The sequence below is a fragment of the Cervus elaphus genome, chromosome 2, assembly GCF_910594005.1.
Source record: "Cervus elaphus chromosome 2, mCerEla1.1, whole genome shotgun sequence".
In the NCBI taxonomy this organism is placed as follows: Eukaryota; Metazoa; Chordata; class Mammalia; order Artiodactyla; family Cervidae; genus Cervus; species Cervus elaphus.
In genome coordinates, this window is record NC_057816.1 from 42233741 (window position 1) to 42255583 (window position 21843).

At 42.0% G+C, this 21843-nt stretch overlaps 1 protein-coding gene and 1 long non-coding RNA gene across 3 annotated transcripts in view; one reads left to right on the forward strand and one right to left on the reverse strand.

Moving 5' to 3' along the window:
- Positions 1-1966: 1966 nt before the first annotated feature.
- The window catches only part of GRM5 (glutamate metabotropic receptor 5), a 597259-nt gene continuing 577382 nt past the window's right edge, over positions 1967-21843 (reverse strand). For both annotated transcript variants that reach the window (XM_043876471.1, XM_043876463.1), the window contains one exon: positions 1967-6737. In XM_043876471.1, the coding sequence (XP_043732406.1) occupies positions 5915-6737 (823 nt within the window). In that variant the 3' untranslated portion in view covers positions 1967-5914. The remainder of the gene's footprint in view (positions 6738-21843) is intronic.
- LOC122676914 overlaps positions 6609-21843 on the forward strand; it is a 262627-nt gene continuing 247392 nt past the window's right edge. The window contains exon 1 of the long non-coding RNA XR_006335663.1: positions 6609-6760. This is a non-coding gene — a long non-coding RNA (uncharacterized LOC122676914). The remainder of the gene's footprint in view (positions 6761-21843) is intronic.

A 21843-nucleotide genomic window follows, 5' to 3' on the forward strand; every position in this document is an offset into this window, starting at 1 on the left:
AGGAAACCTGAGTCTAAAGTTTTCTTCTTAAAACTTATCTATTGAAATTATTCTTAAAAAATAATGTAGTAACTGATTTCATATTTCAAAATACTTTGAGAAAAAAAAATGAAGATACTGTGTTTTTAAGGGGATAATAATGAAATTATATGTTAATGAAACATAATCCTATTTACCTACCTATCTGGGGCTTCCCTAGTGACTCAGCAGTAAAGAATCCACCTCAGTGAAGGAGCCGTGGGAGACACCAGTTCAAACCCTCGATCAGGAAGATCCCCTGGAGGAGGGCATGGCAACTCACTTCAGTATTCTTGCCTGGAGAATCCCATGGACAGAAGAGCCTGGCAGGCTAAGGTTCATAGCACGACAAAGAGCTGGACACAAATGAAGTGACTTAGCATGCACCTATCTATCTGGCTAGCTACCATAAAAAAGTAAATGTTTGAGAACTGTTAATTTTTACAAACTGATCATTTACATACTATACCCCCAAACTGGTTAGCATTCAGCATAGACTATAACAGAAGAAAATGTTCTTTCTGTGGTGCATAAGATCAATTTACTAAGTCATCCTAGATGGACAGTTCCAACCTCCATAGGCTTTCCCATGCAATGATACATGCCTAAAGTTGGACAAGAATTCGTTACTGCTCCACAAGTAATATTGGACTTAACATATCTAAGCTTCCTGCTGGATATTAACTGTATAAAAAACACTATGTTGCCATTGATAGCTATCACCTATTAAGCATTTACCACATACCAGGAATGCTGGAAATGAAATAAATCTCACAGATTATTGTTACTCATGTCTGCATTTAAATAATGAGCTGAGTTATAGAGATGTCAAGATTATTCATCCAAGATCATACGGGACAGGGCAGTAGAGAGTGACTTTTAATCCTATTTAATGCTATTTCTACTGCATCATCTGGTTTTATCTGACCTCCTGTGATTCTATGGAGTCTTACAAAACTCTTTTGATCTTTAGGAGATAATTTTCTGTATGGAGTCCAGGTATTTCATATCAACCTTAAGTTCACATAAACATATGCCCATTTGGATTACTTAGAAGAGACTGAATTAGAGAGTCTGACAAAAAAAAAAAAGGTTTTCTTTTGTTAAGTTCAAACATAGTTTGTATCAACTTATACATGTATAAGAATAAATGTGTATATACATATTAAATGTATACAAATAATACAGGGGAGTAGAAAGAAGATATATTTTAAAAATTTACATTGTCTTTCTTTTCCATACATCATTCATCTAGTCTACATTATGCTTTTGGGTTTTAGCTAATTTGTGTTCAGGGAGTGTAAATTTGCTTAAGAATCTATCAAAGTAAAAAGTGATTTAATAAGTAATTTTTTTCCAGAAAAATTATATAGATATGCCCATACATACACACATAAACATAAACATACACATAGAAAACTATATCGATTCGAAAATAAAATATCTATGTTGATGTGTGTAAGTCTGTGTACATATGCAGACACATATACGTATATATATACACACACATAATCTATATTATTTTTGTGATGCTACTTCTATCAACACAGATAACTGTGGAACTACACCTATAATTTGTATTGGTATTTTCAGACACACACGAGACTTTTATTCCCTACATGCTTCCTTGTTTAAACATAAGTATTTATTTATGTCTTGAAGGTATTTGCAGGTGCCTTTGGGGACAGCGTCTCTGGTGGTTTTGTGCTTAGTCGACATTTACATTTTAATCTACTGTCCGCAGGCTGCTTTGTAAACCCCATAACTCAAATGTGTAGATCATTCAGAATTTAAGGTGAATTAATAGTATGGCTCTTTGGGTCACAGAAAACACTATTACGACAACAATCTAAACATTTAAGGGGAAGAATCTTAAAGTCATATCATAGTTTCTTTTTTAATATTTTTCAAAAAGTAACTGACTTCACAAATACCAGCGCTAACATGATTTAGACAACTGAGAAACAGGCAAGTGTATCTTAAAGTACTAAAATAAAACACATTTATACAAGTACAAAGCAAAACAATGCTGATAGAAATGTTAAACTTTATGAAAAAATCATTTGCAATTCACATCAAAATAATTTAACATTCTCTATCATTTTAATAGCACAAGCTGCAACAACAGAAAAAAAAAGAAAAAGAAAAACATACACGCACACCATCTTAAAACCAAATCAGTTAAAGTGCAGAAAAAAGTAAGTACAAGCACTTGTAGCCCACACAAATCTTTTAGGATTGGCACCATCTCTCTAAAACATCTATATTCTATATAGATTTCTAATTACAACACCACCAGCAGCTGCCATTGAATTCTAGAAATACACACAATATACATAGTATATTTGTTCACATTGGGAAGATCAGTGAATTCAGCCAACTATTTTATACATGCCTCATTCTTCAACAGATAGCAGAGCATCTCTCAGGCTTCAGACCCTCTTTAAAGTGAATTCCAACTTATCTTTACAGTTTTCACTGATCTGTATATTTTTCACAGTATAAAATTGTAAATGGTAACTATTGAGATTCTGACAGCTTGAGGGTTATTAATAAGCTGTGGCTAAATGTGAACTCAGGTAATAACCTTTGAAGTCTCCGAAACACGTACATTTTGCTGGGAGACTAGCACAGGAAATTTTTTTTTTTTAAGAGTTTTATTCCTGGTTTGGAAGTCACAGAATTGCAGCAGAGCCATTATACAATTCATTGACAGTCAGAAATAGTTCCTAGTCTTTCTGATCACATGCTGGTAACAGCAGAAACTTGGGAAAGACTGTTACTGACAAGGATTAGCATATTCAGGGGTCTGCTTTTTTCTCTTTGCTTCAGTCAAATCTCACATGGTTTTTCTTTCCACACACCCTCTCTGTTCCCCACCCCTAACCCAGAGAGGTGGTTCTGCTTCTTCGCAGGGCAGATACGGTCTTCTTAGGCGGTCGCCACTGCTTCCCACAATACAGAATGCGTGGACTGCTCAGATAGTCTGTACAATTTGACCGAACCAGGTCTTCTCTTTTTAATCCTGAGACCAAACTGTCCTTATGGTCGCTTTTCTGAAACTCAGCATTTCACTGTACTTTCCCCTTCCCTTGAGTCATGCTGGTCCCACCTGAATTATCACTGGGCACCAGGAACAGATTGTTTTCTAGGAAATTCAATGAAAATAGGTACTCAAATGAATTGTGAAGTTCATATCCTAGCCCTAGAATGAATATTCAGTTCTCTTTTGTACTGTAGATTTAACTTGGAACCTGGTATTAGAATTGGCAAAGAGACAGAGTTAGTATCATTCCAAAATAAAAGATCCCAAGGATGCATTACCAATAATATTATATATTATACAATGTATTGAATGAAGTGGCAAAGGGTTATATAAATACACAGAAAAATACCTCTTGTTCTCCTCTAATTAGATGAATTATTTTTCTTATGTTGACTATTAATTCATATAGAATTATATGATGGCAATTTATTCACATTAAATTTTAATTTCTAATGAATTTTCTCATATGGTAGTATACTTTTAAAGGAAATATGTTACTAAAAAAATAGAAAAGGAATTTGATCATGGATAAAGTCTTAAAAATGTTTTCCTGTTGGTCAACACAGTGAAACTTGTATTGAGAAAACAGTGGAAAACAATATAAGGGTTCTTTGAAACAAATTTAAAAACTTAGATAGAGCATACTTAGAAGGTTTCAATGCCTAAGAAATCAAGACAGTAACCCCCAGGTGAATGCCACCCTTTTGATGAGAATCCAGGGATATTAATATTTACTTCAAAATATTTACATTTGTTTTTCAAGTAGAGGCAGACATTTGCCTTCAATGAAACCACAAAACTTAGCTAGATTGACTGTTTCAAGAGTCTCATAATATTTGGGAACAAGGGGCTCCAACGATGCTATTTTCAAATTTGCACGGGAGGTTTGATTTTTTAAAAAATTATATTTTAGTAAATTAACGTTAGCTTTTAATGTTTTATATTGGGAGATTTGATTTAATATAATTTAATACGAGAATAGTTATCAGGAAAGGTAAAACAGTGTATTTTAAGGTTTAAAAGTAGAGAATGATAAATTATGCTAATAAATATATTTTCATTTCTCAATTCCTTCTTTTAAGTAGATGTGAAATAAAAAATACCAAATAAGGATATTGAGCAAAAGGAAAAAGGTTTTTATTTATTTTTCTCTCTGCTAAAAATATACTTCTGCCTCATAGCAAATCTTTCTCATAAGGCTATCTTTAGTATAAGGCTGGGTCAACTGGACTTTAAATTTATAGGATACATCCTCCTTTTATTACTATCCTTATTTAAAAATCAGAAACATTTGGCACCTGAGGATAGCTGTAATGGGAGGAAGAAAGAAATGACGGTGGATGCAGGCCTTGAGCTGAATTCTATCTACAGGAGCCTATCAGAGCACAGATATGTCTACTATAACTTTAAACCTCTTTTCTGCAGTTTTTAAAAAGTGACAGTAAGTATGAAGTGCACAAAATTATATTCATAATTATTTTAAAAAGGAAAATATTAATAATTGCTTTGCCTCTTTTTGGAATGGCTAAGAAAGATTGTGTGGTTTGTATCTGTTAAGGTTCCTCTGTTTTAGTTTTCTGTATTGCTTTGAAAAATCTACATGTGTCATAGTTCATAGCTGCCCTGTTTAAGCAGCCAAGAAAAGTTAAAATCACTGCTCACTGGCATAGCTAAATCTCTGCTAAGCCGACTTGACAGTTGAAAGTCTCCAGTGTATTAAGATTGTGTTAATTTTCTGAACAGTCCCTCCAATCACGACAGTGTCTTCATTGGGTCTACGGACCACTCTTCCAGTGGTGGGACTTGAAAAGAACAGAGGAGCTCTTTGTGCATCAGGTTCTCAAAAGAAAGGAATGAAGAAGCCCAAATGCATATTTTAAATATTTTAGCTGGCAATGCATTCATAATGAGTGGCCACATTTCATGAAAGAGATAGCCAAGCTGGAGCTCAATTATTATTATTAGAAAGAGAATTTCCAGCTACACAACGCACCCCAGTGAGGGAATTACAAAACAGTATTCCAGAAAATATTTTTTGCTACTCCAGTATTGATTGGCAACATGGTGAAATAGTCAAGAAATCTTCCACTGGTTTTCTTGGTTAATGGAGGTGAACTGAAATAACTAGGTGGAATCCAGGATGCAGGCTTTTGGAAGAGGAGGTCACAACCAAATTGGAAAGTGTCTGGTAAAAGCCCTACATACATCAGCGTGGCCCTCATCACACAGTTGCATGTTGCCCATGGGACACACTCATATCAACGCCTCAGCAAATACTGGGCCCAAGTCTCCTTTCCAAGGTCTTAAAAGAAAGAAAAAGAAAAAAAAAAAAAAAAAGAAGAAGAGAAAGGTTGATGTTTTGGTCCCAGATTTTGAGTTTGTTAGAAAATGTACATTCATGTTTGGTGAATCAAAGAATCTTCTGGGAAAAGAATTAAAGTAAACAAACAAAAAAAAATTTTTCTTTTTTTTACAGTTGCTTATTAACTATGCGTTTTCAACCCTCCATTTTGCTGTTTCACACTCCTTGCTTCCCTAGAGCAAAGCACTTGGGATGTAACTGGTTCAACAGACTCCTCGTGAGCCCTCAAAAGTAGAATCGGTGTTTCTTAAAAGCCCATGTTTTCTAAGGCCACTAGAAGAAAATCTGCCGAAAGATTTGTGGTTGGTGTCTTCGTCGGTGGATGGTAGATAGCACTCTTGATCTCGTTTCCACTGCGGGTGTACGCGATGTCTTCCACCTCGGGGTCTTAAGCAGGCGCCCAGGCCTGTCCTTGCTGTCTGTGGGGACACCGGAGGGTCTCGGCTCCTGGGGGCGGCGGGGGACCCCAACGTGGTTTCCCAGGACATTCACAAGGACGAGGAGCTCTGGGTGTAATCTCTGATGATAAGCGTGTCGTACTTGGGAGACGACGGGATACACAGGGCCGACTCGGACACCGGCGAGTTGGGGGTGGTGCTCCCAGAGTCCACCGAGTCCCTGAAGGGGGACGGCGGCGTGAGCGCCACCAGCTCCTCCAGGTCCGCCTTGCCGGCCGCAGCCTCGGGCCCGGCCGCCGCCGCCGAGGGGGAAGGCTCCCGGGCGGCGCCCTCCGCCGGCTGGGCCTCGGCGGCGGGCGGCGGCTGGATCTCGGCGAACGTGGTCATCACGGCGGCGGGCAGCTGCATCTCCGTGGGGATCAGGTAGGCCGAGCAGAGCGCGGCGCCCGCGCCGGGCGCCCCCGGGGCGGCCAGCATCATGGAGTTGAGCTCGCTGATGTTGGCCGTGAAGCGGGTCACCACGCTGCTGATCTGCTCCAGCAGCGAGCCCTGCGACGAGCTGCTGCGCGCCGCGGGCTCCGAGCGCAGCGAGCGCGCGTCCTCGTCGTCGGGGCGGCCGCCCGCGCGCCGGCTCAGCGTGCTGATGGGCGACGGCGCGCGCGGCGCGGCGCTGCGCTCCTCGGCCTCGGCCGCGGCGGGGCGCGCCTTGGGGCCGGCGTCCGGGGGCTCGGGCCCGCCGCCGCCGCCCGCGGCCCCCGCGCCGCGGCCCTCCGTGCTCTTGGGGAAGGGCTTGATGACGGCCGTCTGGTTGGGGTTCTCCTTCTTGTTGATGTGCACCGACAGCCTCTGCCACAGGTGCTGCCCGCGGCTGCTCTTCTCGTTCTGCGCCCAAGTGACCGACTTGCCGTTGGAGCTGCGGAGAGAAGGCAGAGAGAGGTGACTGCGCGCTCCCCCGTGGTGGTGGTGGGGCTGGGGGCCTGTGGGACTCGGTCCGGGGACAGGAGGCATCCGAGGACACCAGGGGAAGAGATCTGGGAAGGGGCTTTTGCTGCCTTTGGGTTCAAGGCTGCTTTCTTGTCTCCGGCCTTCCGTTCATCATTACCGCGAAAGGATGTCGAAGGGGATACTAGGAAGGTTAAAGGGGTTGTTCATGGGAACCCTGGAGGAGGAAATGGCAACCCACTCCGTTTTTCTTGCCCGGGAAGTCCCATGGACCGAGGAGCCTGGCGGGCTGCAGACCACCGGCTCGGAAAACCATCCAAGAGGACTTGGCGACTAAACAATATTGTCAGTTCCGCCGTAGTTCTAGCCTAGCCTGGAGTGTAGCAGTTGGTTAAGTTGCAAACCTAGAAGCAAGGGCTTACAGTATTGTGGTTGTATGTAGACGTGCCCACTACACAGCCCGGGCTTCCTAAAGTGGGGAGCCTCTGAAAGGAAACGTTAGAACTAGGAGCACCCCTCAACCTGATCATCAGAGGGGACCGTAGAGGTAGGAGTCAGGGGTCACCAGGAAGGAGATAGTGGTTCCAATTCAGTTTTTATTCTGCAGGCCAGTGGTTGGTGCATTTAACTAGGGTTTACTGTAAGAACTCCTGACTGGGAACACGGTTTTACTTAGTCTGACTTATGGGGTGGAAAATACAAATTCAGTGAACAGGTACACTGATTTATAATTAGAACTTTTTTTTTACCTCCTAGAAACTTTCCTCACACATTTATTTTTAGGCCTAAAAGTTGAATAACAATTCTGCCAGGGAGCATGCAGTATTATTGCCCTTGGCAGCTGGCATACTATGTTCAAATTAGGGTCTTGATGAGTATTGTCTGACTGACATGGTTTCTTAGAGCCTTTCTCCTGCCTCTCTTTCCCAAGTAGTCCTTTCTGGTCTCCCCTCTGGGAACTGAAATCTGCTCTGCTGAAAAAAGCCTCTAATGAGTTGATGCTTCAGCCTTACAGACAGCCAGCCTGTACCCTCCTTCCCTCTAAAAAAAAAAAAAAAAAATGAGACAACTGCCTCTCAGAACACAGACTTTCTATCAAGAAGTTCACCTATGTTCAGAGGATGTGGCCTGACCTTCAGGGAGGTGATAATGGAGAGATCCTGGTGCGATTTACCCCCAGGAAGGAATGTGAGCGCTCTGTAACTTGGGGGTCTGTTATGTCTAGACAGCTCTGTTCTAGGTGCTGTGGACCAAGAGATAGCCCCAGGCAGTCTCTAAACAAAGGCTTTAGCCACCTGATTTGATTATCTCAGCTGGTGGTTATTAAACTTAATAGCATATGGGACTCACCTGTGGTATTTGTCATATACCTGGGCGGGACCCCAGAGATTCTGATTGTCTAGATTGGGTTCCATGGATCCATGCATTTGACAAGCACTCTGCTTCCCTAAAGTGATTCTGCAGCTGGTGTTTCACAGACTAAGAGACTCTAACAAGAAGTTATCCTTTTTCTCTGAGTTCCTGTTGTTCCATTGGCCTCTTGGCTGAAGAGCTGGCTGGCTTTTGCCACTGAACTGTGTTTGGAGCCCACCTGCCTTGGGGCTGCTGACTGCAACTTTGAGAGCCTCTCTTGCTTGAGACGTCCACTCGGTTGATAACAGACCACTGATTTTACAGCCCCTATGACAAGCATACTTCCTGCCTCTTTGCCACACTGCTTCCCATGTCTTCATCTGTCCCTTTCCACTCTGTGGTCTTCCTGTTTTTGCTCTTTCTACTGAAATCCCAGTCCATTTAATCTAGCCTGTATTTTGCCACCTGGTGTCCTTCAAAATTCTGGAATATGAGATTTCCCCCCAACCCTGCCCCAATGGACATTATTTCCAGGTATAGAAGGGACCCTGCTAACCCGTAAACTTTCCAGAGAGTTTCAGGTTTTCTTTTTTTTTTTGCATGAACCTGACCTGCCACCCTGTATGTTTTCAGTGCCTCACTTTTCTTCTTCCCAAGTGTCCACTAACTTCTAGAACATGGCCCAGGAGAAATGGCCAAATGATGTATGGGATTTGGTTGGGAACACGGTGGCCAGCAACGCCGTTTCTCTCCTGCTGGCAGGATATGAAACAGACAAGTCTGGAGGGACAGTTAGTCTTTCGGGGAGCTGAGGCCACTTTTGCTACAAAGCTCAGATTAGCAGCTAGAAGTATAACTGGATTCACTCTACCAAGCTTTACCCTAGGGAAGCTCTTGCCCCCAGACCACAGAGGTTTTGATGGAACGTAACCCTAACAGTCCTGGGTGTTCATTGGAAGGACTGATGCTGAAGCTGAAACTCCAGTACTTTGGCCACCTCATGCGAAGAGTTGACTCATTGGAAAAGACCCTGATGCTGGGAGGGATTGGGGGCAGGAGGAGAAGGGGATGACAGAGGATGAGATGGCTGGATGGCATCACCGACTCGATGGACATGAGTTTGAGTAACTCTGGGAGTTGGTGATGGACAGGGAGGCCTGGCGTGCTGCAATTCATGGGGTCGCAAAGAGTCGGACATGACTGAGCGACTGAACGGAACCCTGACAGTGGCAGTCACTGGAATCCCAGGTAGCCAGGCTCCAAGACCCCAGAGCAGGTGAAAAACCTTTGGGTGAATGTGTGGGAAGGAAACAGTCCCCACCAAGTGTAGGGAAAGAGCAAATTAGCCAAGATGGGATGGTCAGGCTCTCTCGCCCCACCGCACGTTTGGTAAGTAATGGTTATGTAACAGCTGCGCTCGCTTAGGGCACTGTGCATGTGCCTCAGGAGGCAGTCACTTGCCCACAGGCTGCTTTTGTTGTGTAGGTATATAGAAAGTGGAAGTGAAGTCGTGTCCGACTCTTTGCGACCCCATGGGTGGTAGCCCACCAAGCTCCTCCGTCCATGGGATTTTCCAGGCAAGGATACTGGAGTGGGTTGCCATGCCCTTCTCCAGGGGATCGTCCTGACCCAGGGATCGAACCCAGGTCTCCCACATTGTAGGCAGACTCTTTACCCTCTGAGCCACCACGGAAGCCCCAAGGTATAAATAAGCTCCACCTTAAGAAGCCCTTGGGGCCATGTTAGGGCTGTTCTATGGCTCTGTTAGGCTGGTGAGGCTGCGGAAGGGCTGTGTCCGCTGGGTCAACCAGGAGAGAATACAGCGTGTCTGCCACTGCTACAGCCGCGGTGCCCGCACCCAGAGAATAAACGTGTCTGCAGTTCTTCCGGCTCCTCGCATTTTCTTCCAGCCTCTTAGCTCGCGCCTTGCTCACCACGGGTTCAGTGAACAGTGCAAACAGTGTGATCAGCGAGATGGTTGGCATGGCCGGCAGGATCAGCCAGACACCAGGCCGCCTGTGCAGGGGACCGCCGCCTTTCCTGGCCGTGTCTCTGCTCACAGAGTGGGGGCCTGTGGTCACACACGAGAGAGCGCCGCAGGCAATCTGAATAACTGGAAACGGACACAGGAGACGCCGGAGACACGAGTCCCTGACTGGACACTTCATTGCCTTTCTTGGGTCATGGGGTATTTTTTTTTCCTCCAAAGCACATAGGAATTAAGAGAAAGCCGACCCTACGACATTAATCAGTTTACTAGTAGAATGTGGTTTCCATGACCTTATCTGTCTTGTTCTTTGGCGCACAGCAAGATCTTAAGGGTTTGATGGAAGGTTAGGATTTTTAAGCCAACGGGGCCATTGTGTGGTGTCCTGGAAAGTACAGTGGACAAAGGATTCTAAAATCAGTGTTCTAATTCTGGATCTGTCATTCTGGATGCTAACAAAATAATAATCTCCTTAAGTCTCAATAAAAAAGCAGGTGGTGTAGACTTCATTTGGTGAAGACAGTTCTAAGGATTAAAGGAAACAACGAAAGTAAGAAGGTATCTAAGAAGTTATTTTTTGCATTCTATGTGAATGCAAAGTTTCAAGAAACAAAAATAATATCTACAGTTGGCCCTCTGTATCTGCGGTTTCCCGTCCCTGGCTTCAACCCAAAGCAGTCGGGTCTGCTGTTGGTTGAATCTGTGGATGCGAAAGCTGAGGATACTGAGTGCCAACTGCATTCATTTCACGGTGCCGTTTATGTCAGGAGTGTGAGCAGTTGGGCCTTTGGTCTCCATGGGGACTCCTAGAATCCATGACCAGGGGATATGGAGGGCCCACTCTTCCCTGTGCTGTCTTGAGCTCTGCTTGAGGAAGCGAGAATTCAGTGCAAAGTCAGTATTTATGGTGATGCCATAACACATTTCTGGCTGTTCTTCCGTAACCTGACCGACTGTACCCAGCTGTGGAGTTACATAGGGCTTTATCTGTGGCATGCCTTTCCTCATCCTAGCTGTCTCCTTGGGTGACCACCTCTACTCCACTCGATTCAACATCATTCCACTTTCAAAGTTTACTTCTTCCTGCTCTTTCATTTGCACTCCCGCCTCTGCCTTTTTCTTCCTTTTTGCCTAAATAGTTCCTTTTCTTTTTTTTGAACTTTACCTTCATTGCTGCTTCTTGAAGGAAGATTGCCTGACGCCGTCCCTGACCGGGTTAGATTCCTAGAGTCCCTGCCTTAGGCACTGAGTAACTCTGTGGTGTGTCCATCTCATCCTCTGTCCATGAAATTCTCCAGGAAGGAATACTACAGTGGGTTACATTTCCTTCTCCAGTGAATCTTCCTGACCCAGGGAGTAAACCCATGCCTCCTGCTTAGCAGGCAGATTCTTTACCATGGAGCCACCGGCAAAGCTCCATTGCCTGCTCAGTAATATTTTTTGGCTCATAATTGAGTGGATAAATCCTTTCCATTCTTAAAAAGTCATACATTCATAATTATTTTTGTTAGAATTAAGTTTTAAGAATTTAATATTAATGAAATTTTATTTGTTTTGTCATATGGACTCATCTTTTTATATAACTCACTGTAATCATTAGTACTCAGTGTATACAGAGAAAAGATTATTTCATAAATGAAGTAAAAAACACAGATCTTGATATCCATCATGAAATACACAAAGGAAGTGTTGATTTCTTTTTTGTCCTTCTTGTATCTGTTTGAGAGAAACTTCTCAGTGATGAAAGTTTATTGAGGCAGTATGATAGGAGACCCAAAATGTGGCTACAAGAGCTGGCCCCGACTGATGTTGGGCAAATCACTTAATACCTTTGAGCCTCTTTGCTTAGTGGTAAAAAATAGAAGAACCACTCTTCCTCATCTCACGTGATTTCTGGGAGGAACCAAAAGTGTAACTATATATTAGGGTACTTTATGAAGCAGAGCACCTCTGCAAGGGGTTAGCACCATCAAACCTTCCACTCAGTGGAGGTAAAATGTTGTTTATCATTAATAGTATTTAGACTGATATATTTTACATGTGTGTATATATATTGTTGCGGTTCATGGGGTCAGAGAGTCGGACATGACTTGGAGATGGAACAACAACTATATATATGTGTGTGTGTGTACACATATAAAGTATCAGGATTATACGTTTGTCCTAGCACGTGAGGTAAGAGAAAGGACTGAGGTTTCTTTACTTGTCTATGGCACTTCACTTTCTCAGGTAATTATTTTGGGCATTAGCAAAGGAGGAAGAGGAAGGAGGATTGGAGGGAGAGACAGAACCAGTGTTTTGCTGCATCTGGGAAGGAGAACACACTGGCCACAAAAAAGAAGAGAAAGCAAGGACCTTGCTCTTCGCAGGCCCGAGTTAGCCCTATTGCCATATGTGATACTGTCTAGTCTGTAGTCTAATGTTCTCTTTTTTATGATGATTTGGTCTTTATCTCTGGAGAAAGAAAAACAGCAAAATTCAACATTTCAATAATGTTATTAGAGGTTTGGGTTTTTTGTTTGCTTTCTTTTTGTTTACATTCTGGGGCTGCCAAAATAACCCTTTCTACTTTTATTCTCAAAGTTTGTTCTCCCAACTTCATCTCTTCCATGTGGGACCCTTGAATAATTTATTCATTTCAGGCAGGCTCTGAATGTCAGCTCAATGACCTCCCGATTCCTTGATTCATCTGCCAAAACCTGCAGAAATTAGAGCACACTGCCATGGTGCGCCATCATTAGGAAGCAGAAGTTAATAAAGAGAGAGTTTGACTGTCAATAAAGGCCATGAAATTTAGAATTTTTGTGTTCATTTTAAATGGCTGTTGAATAGTCTGATTTTTTTCCCCCTCAGAACTCATTTAGTTTTATTAATGGCATGTAAGCAATTAAAATTCTCGGACTGTTTTACTAAATTAAAAAAACTGGGCCTTTATCCCCTCCTTTGTTATGTGGTTTATTAACACTTTCCCGAGTTGCACAGTTGTAGGGCATAAGAAAAATTAAATATTGAATATATCCTCTGAAAATCCAAACATTCTTGTTATGAAAAACCTATCATTACTAACCTCTCTTGTTTGTGATTTTGAATTCAGGGGTAGCTGAGAGAGAGGTATAGTAAGGTTATACTTACCATATATAAAAAAGAACTTCCTAATATAAAAATGTATTCAAAAAATACAAAAACCTTATAACATCATTAGCAAATATGTCTTTAGAGTTATATTAGACAACATTAGATCAATAAAATAATTTCATTACTATTATAAGCAGGAAATTTGTAATTGCAGTTCCATTTTCTGAACATTTTCTTAAACTTAAAAATCAGTATTTTGCTTTCAATAGTTTTGAATTACAAAGTATGGAAATACAGTTTTTTTTTTTAAAATACTGAGGAATCTGATATTGTTTATATTCAGACATTCTAAATTATATGGAAGAATTTCTTTCTGAGCTTTGCCTAAAACCTGACATCTTGATTTTGACAGTTACACTGAGAAACGCACTATAATATATAAGAAAATGGCAGAATCATCTATATAAATTTACCCAGTTACGGCGTAAATGGATGTAAATAGCCGGCTTGCTGTCAAGAACAATTTAAATGGCCAGGGTGATGTATGCATTAGAGATGCACGTATAGAGAAAAACACTTGAGTAAATGGAAATGAAGTCAAGGACTAAATTACCTGATAGAGACGTAATAATCAAAGCAATAACATCTATTTTCATAGTGCTTTATAAAGCACTTTTAGAAACACTGACTGTCAGAAGTTGATAGGATCAAAGTCTTTATCTTCCTTCCAAAAATAAGAAAATCAGGGCTCAAGGAGATTAGGTGATTTACCCAAGGTTACACAGAAAGTGGCAAAGTGTGGACTAATATGTCATGATTTTTCAAGTCCATTTTCCATGACAGTACATTGCCAGATTTGCTTTCTGAAGTGACCTGTCCTTATTCCATGGAAGAGCGGCCTCAGATGTTATCTGGTGATGATATGTGTTTTTAAGGAGATAAATTATTGATTTATATTCTCTTTTATTTACCCCATATCTCTTTACTTTTCATGTATTTTCCAATTTCAAGAAAACACCCTGCATATCTCTTTGGTGCTAACTCAAATAGCACAGGTTGATTGAGCACCTGTATTGGTCAAGGATAATGATGAAGGCATTTGAAGCTTGCAACCATATAAGTTAATATTATCAGCCTTTTTTTTTCCCATGCTGTAATTCAACAAAAGACATTGTCCTCTATATGCATAGATGCATGCTAAGTCACTTCAGTCGTGTCCAACTCTGTGGCCTGTAGCCTGCCAGGCTCCTCTGCCCACGGGATTCTCCAGGCAAGAATACTGGAGTGGGTAGCCATTCCCTCCTCCAGGTGTACTCTCTATAATATGCTTATTTTCTCTCTGACTTATTTTGAAATACCAGTAAATGAGAGGGGTATAATGTCAAGGATAATCTTAAATCTGCACTGTTTTGAAAATTTTGATATTTCAACTAATATTGGTAGTAAGATCTTTGTGATACATTTGCCAATGATTTTGATTCACCTGAGCTTTTTATATTGTGGTTGGGGGTTCTTGATATGAGACTTCCCTCAAAAAGGGTATAAGTGAATTCAAGAGAGAGCACACTTATGGAAGAAGGCTAGCACTGTGAGTTACAGGATTCTCTGATGGAGGTTGTTTTTCTTTTCCCTAGGACCTTGAGATGAGGAAGCAGATGGACAGAAGGAAGGATGCTAAGCATGAGCTGAGTGAGGGATGGTGGAGTGTGGGGACAAGCGGTCAGTTTACTGAGCTGCTAGAGGGTACAAATCACAAGGGGTTCAAAACCTCACGGGAGGAAGAAACCATTTCCCATGGGAGGGGATTGGCCAGGGAATGCTGTCAGCGTACATGAGACAGAGTGCATCTAGGTTTTGATATATATTTATTTATTTATTTGACTGCATGAGGTCTTAGTTACAGAGACTTAGTTATAGCACATGGGATCTTGTTCCCTGACCAGGGTTTGAACCCGGGCCCCCTGCATTGGAAGCAGAGAGTCTCAGCCACTGAACCACCAGGGAAGTCCCTAGGTTTTGAATAATTTAGGTAGGTTATGGCAAGATCCAAAGAGAGAATGTCAGGAATTGCTCTTCAGAAAGGTTCGCAATGACGGAAGTCCAGGAATCCACAAAGAGCTTTCCAAGAGATAACCAGTAGTCCAGTTGGACTGTGTGGGGTAGAGTTAAGAAGTTAAGGAATCAGAAGGTAGTGTTTAGACTTTTTTGTCTGCTGTAAAAAGTCTTGGCCATCCCAGACCTACAAGAATCTTCTTTCTCCTACTTTCTTTTGCTCTTTTAATAACTCAGTAGTAATCAGCCTTGGGCTTATTACTAATAGTGTCTGGGATAGATGGGTGATCTGCTATATTAGGCCAGAGAGTTGCTCTCATTGCTAGGGTGTGCATGCTCAGTCTCTCCAGCTGTGTCCAGTCTCTGAGAAGATGATATGTTGGGACAGGAGGAAAGTAGAAAAGGTCTTAGCTTCTTTGAGCACTAGTTATAATGATGGGTTTTTATGATGCTGTTGCTCTTGTTCTGTCAACAACTCATATCTGGCTCTCTGTGACCCCCTGGACTGTAGCCCGCCAGGCTCCTCTGTCCATGGGATTCTCCTGGCAAGAATACTGGAGTGGGCTGCCATTTCTTCCTTCAGGGGGTCTTCCTGACCCAGGGGTTGAATCCGAGTCTTCTGCATTGGCAGGTGGATTCTTGACCAGTGAGCCACCTGGGAAGCCCCTCATTCTTAGATGCCCATGTAATCTACAGGATTGATCAATCAGTAAATGATTATATAAAGAAATACACATGGCTTTTCTGTGTTAAACTTCAAGTGTAAGAATTCCCTTCCGTCCTTTAATATTTCATGCATTTGATCTTCTTTCTTGAGCTCAACTAAAACAGTTGAACAAAGGAACCATGCATGCTGTAATCATCTTTAACCTTCACCACAGCTTCATCCATTGACCTTACTCCTCATCTGGTCCCTAGTCCTGGTCCTACTTCAGGAAAATATTCAAGCCTAATTAGTATTTAACTTAATCCTTCAGGCAGTGGGAAGAAGATTGATATAAAAAATAGTGGTAGCCAGGGTAGATTTAAGAGCTTGTTTTAAGAGGGTAGGATACAGTGTGAAGATGCTAACAGGTGTGGCCAAAATGAGGATAGAAAGGAACATGTGGATGTGAAAACTATTGTGGGAAAAAAAAAAAGACATTTGTCCTTATGTGTTGAGTTTTTCTTGTTGGTATTAGAGGAATTCAGAGAAAAGGTTGCTCATGGGGGAAGAAGCTCAAAGAAGGATTTGCAAATAAAGTGGAGCTTACCGAGGCCTGAAAGCCTAGGGAATGTTGAAATAACATGGATAAACAAAATCCAATTGATATGTGTCATGCATATATGGCAAAGAAAATAATTCCATGTGTTTAAGCCTATGCAGCCCTTCCAAGAACCCCGTGGTGGACTTCTGCCTCTCTTTTAAAGTAGTTGGAGCGAGAGCAGTGGCTGCATGCTTCTAGCATGGTTCTCTCCGAGGACATCTCTTAGTAAGCATTTAGTCCCTAATAAAACCCTGGTGGGAGGAGAAGCAGTCAGCCCTATTTTAAAGGTCTTTGGTCGAATAGCAACAGGAGGCCTTTTCAGTACATCCCAGGTCCATTCAGGTGGTTTATTAAAGTGCCTGATGGTCTAGTATTGCTGCTGCTTTTTTTAAAAAAATCTTTTAAATTACTTTTTATTGAAGTATAAATAGTTGATTTGCAATATTTTATGAGTTTCAGGTGAATGCCAAAGTGAGTCAAAATTTTTATAGATTATATTTCATTTAAAGTCACTACAAAATAATGGCTATCTTTTCCTGTACAATATAGCCTTATAGCTTATTTATTTTCCCCCTCCCCCCAGTTTATTTATTTTATACATAGTAGTTTATAGTATTGTGGCTTAACTGCAAGATTTTATAAAGAGGAAGCATCCAATCAAGGGCAGGCGAAAGTGTGTGCCAAGCAGAGGCAGTTTATTGAAAGATCACAGAGTTTTCTTTCTCAAGTTAAGCTGTTTCTTTCGATCCATAATTCAGTAACCTGGACTCTAAACTCCTCCTCATACTGAGATATGTGTTCTAGGCTTAGCTGAGGTGCTTCAGCTGAGAAGTTTTTTCTGAGATAGGAAATGATTTTTTTTTTTTCCTCCGAGCAATCACTGTAGTGCCCAGATTGCAACTGAGCAGAGAACAAAAGAAGATACAGCTGTCTGTGCCTCTGCTGCACCGTGCAGTCAGGAAGACTTAGCGGAAGAATCCAGCTTGATTTAAGCCTTAAATAAAATATGGGATTGGGATTGGTGGCGAAGGAGAGTCCTGTAATGATAACAGCTCCCATTTGAATAGAACTTTCTACTTCACAAGGTGTTTTTCCCTATGTTGTTATATTTGACCTTCTCAACAGCTGTTTGACATGCACTTAGTGACATAGCATTTTTCATGATAGGTCTGTTCCTGCAGTAAACCTGGAGCCCTCCTGGGCAGCAACTGCACGTATCTCCTGTGCTTAGGATGGTGCCTGGTACAGAGCAGGGGGCTGGGAGTCTCAAGACAAAGTGGAAGTGAAAGTGAAGGTGCTCAGTTGTGTCCGACTTTTTGCGACCCCATGGACTGTAACCTACCAGGCTCCTTCTTCCGTGGGATTCTCCAGGCAAGAAGACTGGAGTGGGTTGCCATTTCCTCCTCCCTTTCACTTTAAGAAGATGAAGTCAGTTCTTTCGCCTTGAATGCTTGGTATAGACAGGTTTTACTAACTTGTGTTACAGGTGCAAAAACTGAGGTTTATGGAACTTAACTAAATTGTCTAACTCAAAAGGCAGAACAGGGCCTCAAACATGACCCTAAATGAAGATCACAGCCACCACGCAGTATTGTCCCTGTGAAGGGCCAAGATGCATGCTGAACTGGGGGGCTGACAAGATATACCTTTGTGGAGCAGCAAGGGCAATGGCAGCGCCAAAACCTGCTGATAAATTCCAAAGCTCTGTATCGACATTCACCTGAACATCGCAGAGATGAGCATTGCAGAGATGACTCCTGAGGGACTGTAGGATAAGAGAACTTCCCTGGAATTTTACAGCGGTTGCTGAAAAACTAATTCCTTCATTTTTTTTTTTTTTTTTTGGCCACTCATTGTGGCATGTAAGATCTTAATTCCCTGACCAGGGATCAAACCCATGCTGCCTGCAGTGGAAGCACGGAGTCCTAACTACTGGACTGCCAGGGAAGTCGCCCAAACGGTTTCCATTTAGACAAAAGATTCCTTTTGACCTTAGTTGAAGCGCTTCAAGTAATGCGTGTAGCTTAGATCTGATGTGTGAAGAGTACTTGAAGTTCGCGGCTTGAATCCCTCTTGGACGTCTACCACTGACCTGCTTATTGTTAACATCTATAAAAGAGCTCCTCATTTAAGAAAGCAGTTTTTTGGATTATTTTTTCTTTTCACATAAAATGGACACATGCCACAGGTGGGAGGCACAGTTCCGGTTCCATTCCCTTTGGGATGCTTCACATGCTTCGTGATGTATGTCTGCAACCTTACCTCCCTCCCTCCCTCCCTCCCTCCCTCCCTCCCTCCTTCCTCTCTTCCTTCCTTCCTTGTATTATCGTAAGGACACTTAAAATGAGACCTACCCTCTTAAATTTTTTAGTGGACAACATAGTATTATCACATCATACCTGTTTGGGTAACTATTAAACAACAACAACAAAAACAAGAGATAATCAATGTTTCTAAGGATGTGGAGAAATTGGAATCCTTGCACATTGTTGGTGGGAATGCAAAACATCTGTGGACAACAGTATGGAAGTTCCTTAAAGAACTGAAAACACTGCAACCTGATCCAGCAATCCTACTTCTGGATATACATTAAAAAAAAAAAATTGGAATTAGGATCTCAAAGAGGTATTAGTACCTTTGTGGTCACTGAAGCATTATTCACAGTAGCCTAACAACCTAAATGTCCATTGATGGATAAATGGATAAAGAAAATGTGTCCTTTCTGAGGAGTCATTGTTGCAAAGAAGACATAAAAATGGCCAACAGGTACATGAAAAGGTGCTTATCATTAATTATCAGGGAAATGCAGGTCAAAACCACAATCAGGCCATGCCTGCTAGAATGGCCACTATCAAAAAAGAGAAGAAATGACGAGCCTTGATGAGGATAGGGAGCAAAGGGAACCCTTGTACACTTTGGTGGGAATATGAATGGATGCAGCCACTGTGGGAAACACTTTGGAGGCTGCTCAAAAAATTAAAAAATCACACTATCATATGAATCCAGCAATTCCACTACTGGGTATTAATCCCAAAGAAATGAAATCAGTATCTTGAAAAGATATCTGTACCCCCATGTCTGTTGTAGCAGTATTTACAATGGCCAAAATATGGAAGCAATGTAAGAGTCCATGGGCTTCCCAGGTGGCACTAGTGGCAAAGAACCCACCTGCAAAGGCAGGAGGTGTAAGAGATGTGGGTTCAGTCCCTGGGTCAGGAAGCTCCCCTGGAGGAGGAACTGGCAACCACGCCAGTATTCTTGCCTGGAGAATCCCAAGGACAGAGGAGCCTGGTGGGCTACAATCCATGGAGTCGCAGAGTCGGACACGACTGAAGCGACTTAGCACTAGCACTGAGTCCATTGGTGGACAAATGGATAAAGAAAATGTGGTTAAAAAATAATATTCAACTTATTCTATTTAGAAATAGAAGGAAATCTTGCCATTTATGACAACATGGATGAAATGCGAGGGCATTATATTAAGTGAAATAAGCTAGAGAAAGACAAATACTGTTATGATCTCATATGTCCCATGGAAAGGAAAAATATCTTGCTTATAATGTTTTTGTGAGAACTTGATGTATAACATTTGTGAAGGGACTACCAGTGTCTGATGCACAGTAATTACAATAATGGCAGCAATTGTTATTAGTTTTATTTGTTTTAGAATATCTCTGAATATGTTAGAATGTTAATTTGAAGTTGATGTTGGGGAGGAATGAAGACAAGACTATTGCAGCTATCCTCACCTATTGCTCAGCAACCAGCTGGCCTCTGCTATGCTGCAAAGCCGGACTCTCTCTCTTCTATGGGCCCTGAAGTTTTTCTTTATGGCTTTTGTTGTAACGTCTTTTTTCTGATATGAGTATTCGGACCCCTGTTTTTTTGTCATTTCCGTTTGCATGAAATATTTTTTCTAACCCCTTACTTTCAGTCTGTTTGTGTGCTCTGCCCCAAAGTGGGTCTCTTGTAGGCCACATGTTGTAGGCTTTTCTTTTTTAAACAATCTGCCACTCTATGTCTTTTGATTGGAGCATTTTATGGACTCTGAATTTTGTATAACTGTGTGTCTAGCCATTTCTGAACATTTATTATTATTTAGTTTCTATTACTCTTAATTCTGTTTGCATTGGCATAGGTTACTATTTATACTAAATGAGGAGTTAATCTGATAAATAATTATTTTTGGGGGGAAGAGTTCCACATTGCTTTGCAGTGATCTGTTTTTCTGACTCTGTTCCTCAGTGGACAGTGAATTTTCAAAGGCATTAGTCTTGACTTGGTCATCCATTCACCTTGAGTCTTGTCAGTGCTTGACTCATAGTAGAAGCTCAATAATGAGCATTATATGGAGGAAGAAATAATTGAATGAATGAAAGGCAAAAGAATCCTAGCACAGATATCATGTTTTGGGGTTACTTTCAAATCTGAGCTCCTTATTCATTTAATAATGACTCTTATGATGTCATTGTTACTGGATTCTCCAAGGAATTATTAGATATTTATACCCACTAATATTAGATGCTGCATCTACTAGGTGAAAATCAGTTAATCAACTGATTGGGGATTGATCTTTCTTTCACATAATTGATATCATGACATAACAACAGTAAAAATCACCCCTTACCACCCTCCTTCCCTCAAGCACTGAATGGGCTTTAGATCTATTTCATTTGTTGAAGGAGGGCCCTTTCTCAGAGACTGGGAGACTCAGAGTGGCTGTGCCTCTCCATCACGGAGTCTAACATGAGCACATCAGAATGCAGACTTAAGAAGCACAGAAGTGGAATCCCCCTGCTGAGACGGGCGGTGATGACATTCATTGTTGAGGTTCTAGTCATTCCTGGGGGTGAATCATCTCTGTATGAACTCCCACGTTACAGAGTTTAGAGAATTCCCCTTTCTTAGAGCATCTCCCTGTTTAGGACTCTCTTTCACTCCTCCTGCAATCAGGAAGATTACTCTGAAACACAGACTGTCCACTGTTAAAGTATGAACAAATGACAAATTATGCTACAGTCAGACGGAAAAAGAAAGTTCACCCAAAGGGAAAACAGCGACATAGTGTTTCAGGAAGCTAGACTGTTCTGGGGACATACAGCGTTCCGATTCCTTTCCAAGCGTGGGAGGGGATAGGAGGAGGAGGGAGGGGGAGGCGTTGTCTCCAGGCCCTGCCAGCGCTGCTGACAAGGTCACGCTGTTCTGCTGGGCTGTGACTGCATGCCTTGTACAATTGCTCCTCCTCTCCTGCTAAGCAGTGTGGCTCACAAGGACTGCCCTGGGCGTAAATTCATAGGATCCAGCCCACTCTGTAGTTTGTGAGTTGCAGGTTGACATTCCTGGTTTTCTGTGGTGGTTTGAGC